The following is a 15877-nucleotide window of genomic DNA, read 5'->3' as shown; positions in this document are numbered from 1 at the left end:
GCTAAGTTACTGCCTTATTTTGATGTACAATCACAAGGTGGTGCAGAAATTGCTGGTCAGATAAGTCACCTAGTTAGGCATATTTACTGGTTTTCGGTGTCTGTGGGCTCTGTTTGTAGACATCATGGTTGCAATACCTTCGAAACCACACTGCCAACCTATCCCTCTTTATCACTACCCAAGTCAAAGGGGCTTACATCATTTCACCGCAGGTCAATCATTTACATCACAAGAATGTTAATGACTCCCAAACACAACAGAGTCCCAGTATTTCTGCAGAGCTCGTGTTACATGTCTGAAGTATGCTTAAGAGCTCAGATTAGATTCTGATCTGTTACACGGGTAAGTCGGGAGTCACTTCAGTGATTTCAGTGTTATCACTCTGGGTTTACACTTTTGTAACTTGGATAGAAACCTGTCTCTTTGTACCTTAATGCATCTAGTTATTGCAGCCAGCACAGCAATACACCTGATCTGTTTTTATTAGGTTACTTTTAAAAAGACTAGCAACACGAGCAAATGCTCAGTGTTGGCATTCCACCAAAATGGGCAGCAGCTAGTTTTAACAATTATTTGAACAATGAGTATGAGTATCGAAAATATCCCCACTCTGGCCCAGTCACTGTGGTTCATGATGACATACACGGATATTCTTCTCTCTCGCTTATGACAAAGCTGCCAAGATGATGAGCAGTACTGAGGGATACGCAATTTATACATATTTTAGAAAAAAACATCTTGAGCAGAAAAATGTCATAAGCCCTAATGGTCATGGAAATATTTACCATGTAAAGCCAGGGATCTCATGCTCATTTGCCCCTCTCAAGATTGCTCAGTGAATGCTAGCTCTGATTGGTCCATAAATAATAGATCAAAGAGATTAATGAACACAGCACGGTCAAGATTAGAGCCACAATGCCTTACTTTGATGCCCCCAATTCGGTGTTCTCCCTTGAATTCTTTGCCATTTTTCAGCCAGTATATGGATGGGGTGGGGTTGCCTGCTGCAGGGCAACGGAAGCGGACGGTATTTGCTGCTGGCACAGCTAGCAGCTTCTTCTCCATCCTTTCTGAACGGGTCCAATAAGGAGCACCTGAGAAGTGGAAGACACAAAACAAATAGGCTTATTTCTGCAGAACATAACATGAGGTGGAGCAGCTGCTTTCTAAGAGGCTTCAGCATACATGGAGTGGTATCTCAACTGCTCCCTGCTGTAGTTAAGATGAATTATACTGAAATACTTTCCAGTCAAATGATTCTCATATATGCAGACAGAGTGGTTGCATTTAAGACTTGTTTGCGATCAGGTTCTGCTCTTGGTAACACCAGTGTAAATCTGGAGTAACTCCACTGCAACCAACCAGTGGAGTTATTCCAGACTAGGGTCAGAATCTGGCCCTCAGACTCTACAAATGCATACATGTAACTTCAACAGAATGCCAGCCAAGAACTGTGGGTGGCAGTAAGGTGCTGGAACCGTGAAAGAGTGATGATGGTCCAGCAATGAGCCAAGGGAAAGTAATGTTAGCAGAAAGCACTGGAAGAGTTTGCCTCTAAGTGAAGGGGAATGTACCCCACCCCCCTGCAAAAACAAAAAAGACAAAAACCAAAATTCCAAAGCGGTTTATCATGTTTACTTTCTTAAACTACAAGTGGTTTTAGCTTTAAGGATTCATATTACCTTTGAACAAGTTTTAAATACTACTGCTAACACAAGATACTTCTATAATCTGCCTTAAGTAGACAGCAATGTTTCTTGGCATTGCCACAACCATTACACATATGCATTACATATACACATATTAAGACAGTGGCAGAAAATGTATTACACTGTGTGTATGGGGAAGGGGGGGCACAAAAAGTTTCCCAAAGTGTGATTTCTGCTTAAGGAAACATTACAGGGTTGTATTTCTGGGTGTTTTTCATGTCACCCTGTGGGCTATGTTCTGCCCTTTGAATCATACGGCTCCCAGTGAAATCAAGGGGAGACACAGGCACACAGAATTTGTCCCTAATGGCTTGCAGTGGTTGGGAGAAGGCGGCAAGGCTGGCAGCTAAGACGATACATCATTTAAGTCGAAATGAAGTGTCCAGCAGCAGTACACCAGCCCTGGAGATGCAGGGCATGCGAACCAGTTTATGCAAAGACAGGGGATACCTGTGAGAATGGTGTTTGAGCACAGCAAGGCCTTTAAACTCCTCACGTGGCCTAACAGGCAAGAGAACCTCCTTGCCAACATTCTCAAAAGCACCAAAGTGGCTTAGGAGCCTATGTTTCATATGCCAAATCTCCTAGGTCCCATTGAAAATTAAGTGTTTTCACTATTCCAATATCTTTCTGCTGACCATAGTGAATTTCAGTGACATTGAAAGTCAACGGGATTTTTGAATCTTCTTCCCTCTCCCTTTTTTTAAAGCCTTGTCTCCATTAAGACTTTTTTTGCCTCAATTTTTCCTTCCTTGCTAACACAAGTGCAGACACCTGGGTGGGAGCATTAGCACTGACAAAGCCCTGTCTGCAGTTTAGACACAGACAAGCCTAAAAATGCTCTGAGCAGGGTTTGACAACATGGAAGTAACATGCCAATGGCTGCCTAGAAATCTCTCTACATTAGGGCTCCAACCACTGAGTTAAATTCCAGGCTCTGTCACAACTTGACTGTACAGCTTGGGTAAATCACTTCATCGCTCTGTGCCTCGGTTTCCCCATCTGTAAAATGCAAGGTGTGGAGGGGAACATCACTGACTTTTGAGAGGCACCCAGACACTACAGGGCTGAGGACCATAAAGATACACAGACCAGCAGAAAACCTTAGCTGGCAAAAAAAGAGTAGCATGGATGTAGCTTCACTGTACTTCGTACATCCCCTGGTGGGAGAGATTATTACAGTCCCAAACTGCCTCCCAGGCAATGTTTCCTCTCCACTGACGTGTTACAGACAGCAGCACAATAAAAGAATGGCGTCAATTCTCAACCAGTAGGAGGGCGCCAATGTCACTCTCATTTATTTTTCTCAGCTATGATGCGTAATCAAGACTTGCTGCGACAGGCCGGCCACGGGTCAATAGTAAATCGCAGCTACCGTCCAAAGGATTAGAAACTACCTACTGTGCGTGTGTCAGCTCTGAGAAATGCTGCTACTTAGGTTTCCATTTCTATTGAAGCCCTCGATAATTCTGGGCCTTTGCCCAGTTTTGTATCTTCTCATGGAACTAGGTGTGCCCAGACTGTAATCTCTATAACTTCATGCTTGGCTTAGTCCTGGAAAACCTGACTTAATGGGCGAGACCCTCAGCTGCTGTAAAGTGTTACAGCTCCACTGAAGTCATTAATTATCTGTGTCTATACCTTTGTATCATATGCATGGGTCCAAAAAGTACATCCAAAAAGTGCCACTTTTATTAGCCAGGTAAACTTCTGGTGCAACAATTACACTTTGCATTTCCCCTGAGGAGTCTCAACACATTTAACAAACATACCTGACTTAAACTGGTTGGATGATTTTGAGGCTAAAACTGTCCATGTCTAACATGGAAAGTCCTCCCCTCTTGCTGGCTCTTAATTCAGTATTTAATTTTAATTCCAGGAAAAAACTTTTAAATGCTATACAGTCCCCTGGGGCCTATACCTAGTACTGAGAGTTATTTTTTCCTCTGTTAAGTTGCCAGCTTATTCCTCCCCAAAACAAACTGAGACCTACATAGGTTTAGCTCTTCATGTTTCTACTTGTATCCAAAACACAAGAACAGGGCTGATCTTACATCATAGAGCCCGAGCTGTCCTGTCTATAACAGCACACCAACACCGGGGGCATTAAGTTATATTTTCCTGACATGGGTGCTGCAGCTTATCTAGTCTGAGCTACAAGAACTTGCTTGCAAATTCCTTGGGCACTTGCATCATCTAACCTGCAAAGCTTTGCCCAAAAGGAGAAAGTAAGGGATGGCATTAATTAGTGAGCACTTTTTCTCCACAGCCTTGTGCTCAGGGCATCACCCCACCTGCATTCCTATGCGTCACCACAGAGGAAAGCTGCTGAAGACACTGTGCTAGCATTATGCCCCCCAGATTTCAAGGAAGCACAGCAGGAATGGACATACCAGCCCTCCCTGCCCCCTTGGAGAGGTGCTAACCTCATTGGGTTCTTGCACTGAGTCCAGAACACACACTGAATCCATGCAGAGCTGGACACAATCAAGCTTGTAAGGCAAACTTCATGGACTCAAATGTGACAAGAAGTTCATCTTTAATGTTGACAACACACAGGCTGGGATTTTCAAAGGTACCTAAAGGAGTCAAGTGCCTGAATCTCACTGAATCAAGAATGCCTAACTCCCTCAGCCCCCAGCTGTGAAGTACTATACAGATTATGGTTATAATCTGGAGTCCTTCCATTAAAATCACAGGGGTGGTTACTCTGAATTTACATCATTGTAACCATGAGCAGATTTTGACACAATGACTGAGTGCTGAGATTAGATTTTCAGTTGCTCAGAGCATAGTTCACTGAAGTGAAATGCACCTCGCTAAGAGTTCTCACTATCTGATCTCCATTCCCTACTTTCTCCTACTGGGCACAGCTTTCGAAGGCCAGAAGGGACCATTGTGATCATCCAGTCTGACCCTCTGTATAACACAGGCCACAGAACTTCCCCAAAATAAAAGCAGATCTTTTAGAAAGACATCCTAACTTGGTTTAAAAATGGTCAGTGATGGAGAATCCACCATGACCCTTGGTAAATTGTTCCAATGGCTAGTTACTCTCACTGTTAAAAACGTGTGTCTTAGGTTAGCTGATGCCAGGGCCCAAGGAATTAACTGGCAAGCAAGTTCTTGTAGTGTAGGCTATGGGTATGGCTACCCTTGAAACTTCAAAGCACTGCCGCAGCAGCGCTTTGAAGTGCGAGCGTGGTCACAGCGCCAGTGCTGGGAGAGAGGCCTCCCAGCGCTGCACTTACTCCACATCCTGATGGGGTTTAGCTTGCAGCGCTGGGAGCCGCACTCCCAGCGCTGCGGCACTGTTTACAGTGGCGCTTTACAGCGCTGTATCTTGCAGTGCTCAGGGGGGTGTTTTTTTCACATCCCTGAGCGAGAAAGTTGCAGAGCTATAAAGCACCAGTGTAGCCAAGGCCTACATCTGCCCCAGCCAGCAGGCATTTTTAGCATCTGCAAACATGAGACACAAGTTCCACTTCATTGTAGCTGACTTGCCTCGCTGGAAAGCCACCAGGTTGTGAGAAAGGAGGTGGAAACTGTAGGCTCAGGAGTGCACATCTCTTTATTCGCGGAGAACAGCGGTATTGTTTGCACTGCTCTCAGCTCTAATTTGTTTCAACACTTCATCAATCAGACTGCAGACCACATGGACCCAAATACTTCAACAACCTTTCAACAACTGTAATCATGAAGACTAAATATTAAGGGCCTGATTCTCCCCTCATATATGCTTGAACAGCTCTCGCTGATTCCAGTGGGAGTTGCTTGTGCATCTCAGAAGTCAGAATCTGGACCTAGCAGCAAAACCACCCCCGTTTCACCTAGTTTTTAACATTATTATGCTGAGTAGACAGGTTAAGGCCCTGAGCCCACAGGGATCAGAACTGTGCAGCTACAACCGGATTAAAGCATTTGTAGCAATAAGCAACAACAATAGAAGGAAATGTAGGAATTGTACAGTTAACATGTTCTTTGGAAATCATAGAGGCAGCAAACTTGGGTTCACAGCAAATGAACATGAGAGAGGTTTCAAATGCCATAAAATAACTCAGGCAGTGACCCTTCTCTGGGCATGGAGGTGTAATAAGACAGCCACAGTTCATAGGTGCTGGGAGCTTTCGCTGCATGACTCACAAAGCCACAAACATTTGGGGATGCTTCATGACGACTGCTCCTTGCCACGTTATACTTCATATGTGCTAGACCACACACCCTCCCCATTTCTATCTTCCCAAGTCTGGAGGGAGCAGGGCAGGCCAAGGTTGAGATTTAAACTTCCAAAAGCAAAAGGAACTTTAGTCACATTAAAATTCACTACAAGACGCATTTGAATTTAATGAGAGAAGTTCAGGTTGCATCAATCACTGGCAACAAATATTGCCACCGAAACCTGAGGACATTTTATTGCTGGACATTGTGGGGAGCAGGATTGGGCCCTTACAGCTCGCAAGGCAGAGGAGGGAGTGCAGTGGGCACCAGCTGGATCAGGCCTACGGTGATTAAACTAATTGCTCTATTCCATGACCTACCTCCTTCACTGGAGTCCTATTCCACATGACCGCACATTCACAAAAGGACCTCTAAAATCTTGGGATCTCCCGTGCTGAAGTCCCACCCCTATGCAATTTGGTCACAACCAGCGTCAGGCTTGGCCTGAGAATAAATATCTATGGCAGTGTCCCATTTAAGGTGTGTTCATTCTTGCCATCCAGGGAAGTGGACAGAACATCAGTGCTTTTAGTTTAACTTGCACGTAGATGGTTTTTTATTTGTATGGGAGAAAATGCTAAATTTCCTCTGAAATGCAAATCACAAACCTCTGTGAGTGCTTGGATCACAAACCACTGAGAGCAAAAGTGAAATTTTGAATAAATACCCTCTAAATTAACTATGAGCAGTAAATCTACATTAACTGGTGTGAAAAATGGAACAGCAAATATTATCTAGATCCTTTCCCACAGTCATATACTAAGCCTAGTGATCCACTTTATTTGTCTAAGATTCTGGCCACCCATTCTATCTGAATGACCAATTAAAAAAAGAGGAGTGATACTTGGAATAATTAATGTAGCTGAGTGCTCATTTAACAATTAGGTACTGCCATGAAATTCTGCACCAGACAGAATCAAGTCTAATTGTGTAATTTCCCCATCTGACGTCTCTGAGTACACAGTCAGATTTAATTGGAGATTACATTGGTTCTTTGAAGGTGCTCCGGCTAGCTAGCAGGGACTCTGAATAAATAGATAAAATTGGAGAGATAAGGGAGGAGGGTCTGAAAGAAGAGTTTTGTTTTCGTTTTAGAATCAGAATAAACAGCTGTAAGATAATTTAGATGCTGCAAGCACAGATTGCAATTTGTAACTTGGCTGCAGCAAAGCTGGGTGTGATTTGAAATTACAGAAGTTATTCCCGTGTGTTTTTTGTTTTTTAAGGAGGGATCACCTCCAATTTTACTGTTAGGAGCAGAGGATTAAAGCTAGATGAAAGTAGCAGAGAACTCCATGCAGATGCCTCAACGTTCTACAGGGTTTCTGCATCATGTATGTGTCCCACTTAGGAAAGTCTTTACTTTGTTTTCCAGCTTCGATACTGCCAGCCCCAATCATTCAAAAATCACAAGTCAGGCTCCAAAAGATCAGGAGATAGGCTTAAAAACCACAACATTCAAAAAAAGAATACACTTGGGGTTGGATAGGTCTTATATTTCCCTTCTGATCTTGGAAACCTTGGGGGGGGTGTCACATTTTCAAGCTTTTCACTGCAGCCACAAGAGCTAGAAACATAATTTAAAAACCAAAACCAGAATGAAATAAGCTGAGAGTCTCACATTATCACATGACTCCTGGAACTGGAGCTTTAAGAAAAACTCCACGTATTGCGAGACTCCCGATAAAATCGTGGACTGAGAACTAAGGGTCATGACATTCTCTCTCCTGAGGGGAAAACCTGAGAAAGTTGGGGAGGAAGAAGCTCTCCCAGGTTCCCATGGACAGGGTCGCCTCAGGCACTAGCTAAGGAAGCAGGTGCTTGGGGTAGCCAATACCAAGGGGCGGCACTCCGCCCGTTATTGAGGTGGCACATCCGGGTCTTCAGCGGCAATTCGGCAGTGGGTCCCTCAGTACCTCTCGGAGTGAAGGACCTGCCGCCGAAGAGTGGAGTGGCGCGATCGCGCTGCCGCAATTTTTTGGGAGGAGTGGGGGGGCGGCACTTGGGGCAGCAGAAAACTGGAGCCGGCCCTGCCCACAGGGAACTCTTCTGTGGGGTAGGTTCCTGTGGAAAGGCAAGGGACTTGGCTCTTACATCGTATGGGTCCCTTGTGATCCATGCAGTTCTCCAGATCTCTGCAAGAGAGGCATGAGACCATTTGTGAGGAAGCACTGGGCCTCTGTACTGACCCCTGCTCCCGCTCTGACTGCATGAGTCAATGAGGGGTTGGAGGGAGAAAGAAGAACAGTCATCCCTCTCAGCCTGGCCTCTTTTCACACATGCACATACAGAAGGTTTCCGCTAATAGTCATCATGGTTTTCGCTGGCATGTACCTACTGCTAACTGCTTTTTGCCAGCAGGAAGTGCGGGGTCAGGATTACGCACAAGGCCCTGGGATGAAGAACTCAGAATGCACTGCCCTGGGAGTTAGGGGGAGACCTAGATGATCAAACAGATCTGTTCCATCTTTGGCGCTTAGAATTAATGTACCACAGATGGTCATGTGTCAAAGCCTCCCATACAGCAGCAGAAGGATTGACGACATGGCTCCCATTTATGCAATAAACTCAGGAATACTGGACAAAGATTAACTGGAGGGTCCGACTACATCTGGTGGAAAAAGCACTTTCACATTGCCACAGGCCACATGATTTCACAGCTTTCTGTTTTGGCACACTGGCCTAATTGACCATTGTATAGCCAAAGAGAATCCAGCTCTTCATAGCAAGACCTTTGTGTAAACCTAGTGGTTACCTTCTGCTCTAAAAAAAGAAGCCCTCAAAGTCAAGGAGACCCAGAATATAAGCTATAAATACATGTGGCAGAACACCTGTGGTTTTTCTTTTTTATTTAAGAAAAATGTGTCCTTTTGTAACACCACACAGCCCGTGTTTTGTGACACTCGGTGCTAAGAGATGAAGCAGTTTATTATAAACTGCATTTTTAAAAAAAATCTATATATAAACCAGCAAAGAACTACAAACTGTGTTAAATCAGGTATTTCTCTAAGTCAGGGCCAAATCCTGAGTAGTGCTGACTACTTGCTTCACTTCCACTCGCTTTAAGGCATTAAAGGTGCTGAGTGTTTGTCAGGAGGTGCTGGTCACCTTGTAAGAGCAGGCTGCTAACGAGCAGGTATCAGAAAACCGCTAACTGCTGCCGATGGCTCGCTGGCACCATAACTCCCAATTACTGTTCACTTCTTGCAAGACACTCTGGTACAAATTTATTACAGTGGCAGACCTGTTTTACAGAGTCCTAGAGACCTAATGCTGTGGGTAGGAGAAATGTTCCAGTCATGCTGAATTTCTGCCAAGGTACATAGCTGATTTGAAGTTCAAATACTAGACATATATTTATTCTCTCTCTCACACACACACACAATTTGCCTTGCAGAAATATAAAGTGCATTAAAAAAAACCAACACTAATGCCTCTGAAGCATGTAATGATCCAAATTAATGATATTACACTCAAAGTACCAAGCACGAGGGTTGAAAGAGCCTCACTGGAAAAGGAAAACAATGTGAGGCTCAGATTTGGGGCTGATTTCACCATGAGTATCAGAGGGTGCAGATCAAATGGAGTTGTTCTTGCCTAAGGCATCAATGTATCTTGCCTATGGCTGCTCCTTCCCTCAGCAAGCTAGCTAGTAAAGAAAAAGCATTAAACTGGCTAAACAAAATACAGATACTCCATTGGTGTAAAATCAGTATAGCTACACTGAAATAAAACACGCAGGCAGAATGAGTATGCCTGAATTTAAGTACAAGGACAGGTTTAATACTATAGTTCAAGAAGTTAAAGCGACAGGTCAAATCTATCTAGATTTGTAGAAGGCCATCATCACCCTTGTATTTGAGCATAAATATAAAGACCTTATAATAAATATCTGCCCTGCCATCATTTATGAACTTCTAGACTCTAGAACACACCTCATTATGGTGGCTAGGTACCAAATCTAGGGGAATTCTTATTTCCAATGCTACAGGCTATCACCTTTAATTTTGAACGAGGTAAGATACCATCTGAGGGCACTTCAAAAAGTAGGTAACGCATTCCGGTTTTACAGACAGGGAAACTGAGGCAGAGAGCTGTTTTGTCTCTTGTCCAAGGTCACCAAGCGAGTCCACAGCACAGATAGGACAAGAGCTCAGGCCTCCTGAGTGCATGATTGTGTCTTATCCACCAGGCCGCACAGTTCCCCGTATACATTCTGGAAATCTTCTGTTTTGAATAATAATTATAATAATATGTTGTATGTCCTATATTGTAATCAAACACCTTCTTGAGTGGAAACAGCATGAATGATATTTTTAAAGAAAGAGACTATGCATTCGGGAATAAGCCATTACCTGTATCTTCAGACTCATCATCATCATCTTCATCATCACCTGATGATGGAGAATCTAGAAAGGGAAGGAAAAAAAAAGTATTCTTGTGCTACTACTACTGGTATGTCAGTATTTCATTTTCTTGATACCACTACAAGAAACTGTAGATCAAACTCAGTCATTTTTAACCACTATGGAGCAGACTTTCAAGAGGCAGCTTCCATACGTGAAATTGTGCACCTTTACCTCAGCTCCTCTCTAGGTTGAAAGACTCGGAAGCCCTCATCTTGCAAAGACTTACCAACATGCATAACATTACACACTGAGTAGTCCCACTGATTCCACATTGCTATGGGATCGTGAATGGTGCATTACATTAAGCATGTGTGTTAAGTCTTTGAAGGCCTACGATGACTAGTGAACTAGTGTAATGGTGAAATTACAAGAGCGATTTAATTAGAATTTTATTTCCTTTTCATTTCTTCTTCCTCACCCATATTTTTCTGACACAGACTCTTCTTGCCTGTTCTCCAGAGCAGGTCTTTCTAGTAATACTCTTGGGAACAGAGTACTACGAAGGGGAAGATACTTGAGATAGGAGGACAGGGAAACCCTTCCATTTGTCAAGCTGTAATGAAGGCACTATGCTGCAGTTGTGACAATCAGGAGACGGGGTCAGGTCTACACTACAAATTTGCAGCTGCACCACTGTAGCACATTTGGTGAAGGCACTTAAAGTGGACAGGAGCTCTCATGTCAGCTTAATAAATCCACCTCCATGAGAGCTGGCAGGAGAAACTCTCCTGCCGACACAGCACTGTCTACATGGGGGGCTAAGGTCAGCAAAAGTACACTGCTTGAATGGAGATTTTTCATACTGAAGTATGTATGTAGTGCAGACCCAGCCTAGGAAAGTAGGTACTTTACATGAGTGCAGCTCTGCCTGCCAGTGGAGTTGTTAGTGTTTTCATCTCTGGAGACTCAGCACACACATTTGCAATGGCCAGGTCATGATGCTCCTACAGGCACGAGCAGCTGAACTGCAGTATCCAATAGAGGGGCAGTGGGCACAGCTGATCTGCATCTCTTGCCTGTTTTGTGCTGCTTTGGAGAAACACAGGGAGGGAGGATTTGAGGGGAAGCTAGGGTCATGGCCAGGGCATCCAATCTATATGGATGTACTGGACAAAACCCTCCCAGAGGAAGCACATGTCAATCTTCTGCAGCTACAACAGCTCTGTAGATTTCTGATGGAACAATTCCCTGGTTCCAAACAGTGCATGTCATGCAAAGCAGCTGCTCCCTGGCTCTGCCTCCGGGAGCCACAAAGTCCTGACCATGCAGAAGGGCTTTGAAGTGTCTGGGTGCCAAGTGGGATCAGAGATGACGTGTAACTCTTGGGGTGGGCGGCTAGAGATGGCTTGGGAGTGGGTGGGCTCTGCCCTGCTACATCAGCAGTTCAGGGAGCAGGGCCAAATGGAAGGCAGAAATTGGGGCGGGGCGGGGAACGTGAAGTCATGCGCCGCCTCTGGGTGGTATCATGTAAGGGAGCCACTGCTCCCACTGCACCTTGCAGGTCTGAGGCCCAATGAGGCACTTCATCTCCTCACTCCCTCAATCGACTAACACTGAGATGGTTATACCAGATCCAACCAATTGTCAGCTACTCCAATACCCCACATCCAATAATGGCCAGGATCAGATATTTCAGATGTAAGCCCCCTCCCCCCCTGCCCATAACAATGATGGAATAACCCTCTTGTTAGCTCCTCTCTAAGATACACAATCCCAATCTTTTAAAGTCTCTCCTCATATCCAAGTTGCTCCATGCTTCTAGACACTTTCACTACCCTTCTCTGGATCTCTTTTTTTTGGTTACATCCTTTCTGCAATGGGATATATTCTTTTTGAGACCAAAAAAGCATATGCCACGTGAGTGCATATCACTAATATGTAATGTCTTTATATTATTTTCTGTATTCACCCTTGTCATTTCACACTAACACCATGTTCGCATTTATTGAGCTGTCTACAAAGGTTGTTAGTTCTTTTTTCCTGAGTGGCTACTGTTTGTTTAGAAACCACCAATCAATAAAATTATACCCTGAAGCCTGTTTGCAAGATATAGCATTATGCATTGCCTCTTACTTTAAATAATCTCTAGTAAATATAAAAAAGGCATAATATTATGCAGCTGCTTTTACATTTTGATACAGCTGTAAAAGAAATTGGCAGTAGATTTTTAGGCAGTAGGAAATTCTATGAATGTTCAACATGTGGCCAGAAATGTAATGCATACAATTTAGCCAAAGTCAGGCAGAATATCCTTTGTTCCAAGATGAGCTCTTGCAATTTCTGCATCATCTTCTATCCAGCTGACTGATAAATACAGTGAAAAAGCTAATAAAGGTATTACTGCTCTACAAAATCTGGAGAGACCTGCAGAAATATTCACTGTATAGAAACAACCTGTCTTTAGCCTAGATTCATTTAAGCATGTGCACAACTTTCAGCATGTGTCTAAGCCCCAGGATTTAAATCCCACTAAAATCTCATGAGATTTGGTGAAAGTTTTGCATGTGCTTCAGTACTTTGCTGAACTGGGTCCTTTGACAAGATCTGCTACAGACCCTGATGAAGGCAAGAACATGACCAAACGTGCACTGCTGTACAAGGGAGGTAGAAGGGGTAAAATCCTTCCTGACCTTGCATCTTGAAAGCATGAGTTTGGGAATGCTTATTTTGGCATACATGATTACAATGATATTTATATGCTTTAAAATATACCAGTCTTAACTGGGGCGGGAGGGAGCACATTTTTAATTAAATACTATACTTTGACAAGAAATCAAACAGATTTTGTGGATGGTGTTTTCCTTTCCTGTCAGGGTAAGTGTTATCACCTACAGAAAGAAAAGGTCTGTCTCATCTTACTCACAATGCTGAGTCTGTTCAGAAAGACTAGAATCAACGTTTTTAAAATGGGTGTCCAAAGTTAGGAGACAAAGTTCATATTCAGGTGCCTAAAGAAGTGGACTGGAACTGAATTCAGTGGGAGCTGCTGGGCACACATTACTTTTGAAAAACCAGGTCACTTGTGTCGGTGCCTAAATACGTCACAGGACCTTAGCATTAGGCACCCATTTTTGAAAATCTTGGCCTGGGGTTTTCAAAAGCTGCATTTTGGTACTGTGAGAAAACACCAAGTAACCTGAGATCCTGTCCTGCCAGGACTCCACTCACCCATCAGCTCTAAGGGCAGTTCTGTGCATGGGAGGATTGCAGAACTGGAGTGTCAATAACTGGCATGCAGGATCAATTCTGAAGATTTTTTATTTTTAAGACGGATGTACGGGTTAATGTTTGCAGGAGGAAAATGGGGATATCCCTTCTTAACTAGTGAAGTTAATCCCACCCACACCCAGGGTCCTGTGTTTTAAAAGACAAACCTTAAAAGGTTCTAAGTCTATTCATACACAAATCTATTCTTTAATTAACCTTTACTGTACAAGGCAATAACTTGGAACCTGATTTCCAAACAACCTTAATGAAAAAGCTGATTCATTTTACTCCTTGTCATGGAGGGTGTGCGCCTCACACAGGCCCAGAAAAGGTTAATATGGACCTGAGAGGCCAGTTACAGTACCTGGCTGCATCTGGAGGGAAAACTAGGTTTAACTGATCACGAAGCCCAGCTGAGCAGGAGAAAGCTGCTTAGTACAAAGCCAGGAAATTAAAAGCAGAAGAGAACAGCATGGAGAGAGTGCGCAGTCCCTCTCTCTAGGAACAGTGGAAGAAACCTGGAGGGGAGGGGAGAATAAACCCTGGGATTCTAGCCCTGAAAGAAGTGTCAACCCAGGGAAGTTGTGGGTAAGAAAGGCTGAGAGAGGCTGGGTAGGAAGAAGCCCAGGGAAACACTGGCAAGGGAACTACGTAAACCATGGCTGACAGTTAGTGGGTCCCTGGGCTGGAACCCAGTGTAGAGAGGAGTGCCTGGGTTCCCCTACTCACCACTGGCAAAGCGGCATGAGCAAGGTCAGGGGCCAGAGACCTGACACCAGATCTAGGAACTGTTTGTTGAACTTCGTTACCCCAAAAGGAATGGACATTAACATAGTAATTTTGTCCTCCTGAGTAAGTCTAACAAGGGCCTGGAAGAATCATTAGGAAGGAAACTCTCTCTCAAAGATACACTAGGTACCAGCACCACTTATTAAATGGAAATTTTAATATGCATGTCTATAAATTTAAAGGACCTACTTTTGCTGAGTTACAGAGTAAACTCCAGTTTGTTACTACCAACACCACTGTAACTCCGAGTAATTATGGCACATAATCTTAGCGAACAAATATTTAGATATCTAAGGAATTCTAACTAACCCTGGTGTTACTTTTAACATGCAGGAATGTAAACCCCACTCTCATATTACAGTCTCACTCTTGGAGTTGAACGCTAAGCAATCACTAATAATTATGAAGAAACATAAGCGAATATAACAGGCGCCACTAGTGCCATCCAATGCAAAGGCTTCAAAGTTTAAAACAAACATGGCTGACAGCTAAAACTGAAACTCCCACATTAGCAGCACTTTGGTTATAATGACACTGAGCTAACAGAATCAAAGATGCATAATGCTGGCAGAATGGTGGTTCAGGTTACTCACTTGTTCTCAAGCTGTTATTAGCTATTATTAGCCAAGAAGAAAAACGCAGGGGCTTAAACTTTTAAAAGCACAAGATTATCAGTCTTTCCACTATTAAAAACAATTTCTCACTTTACCACTTTTTGGTCTGACAGCTGTTTCACTTGAGTGTATAGCCAGCTGCCCTTTCCTGCCTCTGTTGCCCCTTGAACTCAAAAGCATTTTAACTGTCACTTTAAAAAAAAAAAAAGATACAAATATTTCTAACCACCTGAAGTTCCCTATTCCCAATAATCGCACCTAGTTAAAGAAAATCTTTCAGGTCAAATACTTCTTTAACCATTTAATTGATATGACCCTGAAATGTTCACAGTGATCTCCAATAATGTTCAATTAAAATCAGATGTTTGTCAAGATTCATTGAACATGTCTTTTTTCCTTAAACAATTTAGATTTCATTATTTGTAAAATGTTCCAGCTTTGAACCCCCTGTGATGGGCCTGAGGGTGTGTCTCCAGACTACATCGGTTTGGTTATCACTTCAGGTGCAGGAGTAAAAGGTTAGGGACAAATTTTCAAAAGTGAGTGCCTCCATTTGTGTGTGTCCAATTTGAGACACCCAGGCCAATCTCCTCAAAAGATATTTTAGGCACCTAAATACCTTGGAGGATCTGGGCCCGGGGTCTAGTTTACTGAAATGCTTAGGACTCAACTCCAAAGGAAGTAAATGGAGATATGGACACCTTGAACCTAGGTGACTCCAAAAATCAGTAGATACTTTGAAAATCAGGCATTAATCCAGGGGTTCTCAAACTGGGGGTCATGACCCCCAGAGGGTCGTGAGATTATTTCATGGGGGGTCACGAGATGTTACCGTACAAAATGTGTTTTTAATTTATAAGGTGGTCACACCCAGAGGCTTGCTATATGAAAAGGGGTCACCAGTACAAAAGTTTGAGAACCATTGCCTAAA

The 15877-nt window shown here is 43.4% G+C and overlaps 1 protein-coding gene across 7 annotated transcripts in view; it reads right to left on the bottom strand.

The window, feature by feature from the left end:
* The window catches only part of FGFR3 (fibroblast growth factor receptor 3), a 75716-nt gene that overhangs the window by 28292 nt on the left and 31547 nt on the right, over positions 1-15877 (bottom strand). For all 7 annotated transcript variants that reach the window (XM_030564186.1, XM_030564187.1, XM_030564189.1 and 4 more), the window contains 2 exons: positions 10283-10336; positions 925-1094 (listed from right to left, as the gene is read on the bottom strand). In XM_030564186.1, the coding sequence (XP_030420046.1) occupies positions 925-1094; positions 10283-10336 (224 nt within the window). The remainder of the gene's footprint in view (positions 1-924; positions 1095-10282; positions 10337-15877) is intronic.

This window comes from Gopherus evgoodei, chromosome 5 (genome assembly GCF_007399415.2).
Source record: "Gopherus evgoodei ecotype Sinaloan lineage chromosome 5, rGopEvg1_v1.p, whole genome shotgun sequence".
Taxonomy (NCBI): domain Eukaryota; kingdom Metazoa; phylum Chordata; order Testudines; family Testudinidae; genus Gopherus; species Gopherus evgoodei.
The sequence above is the reverse complement of the archived record's forward strand: the minus strand, read 5'-3'. Positions and strand labels throughout refer to the sequence as shown.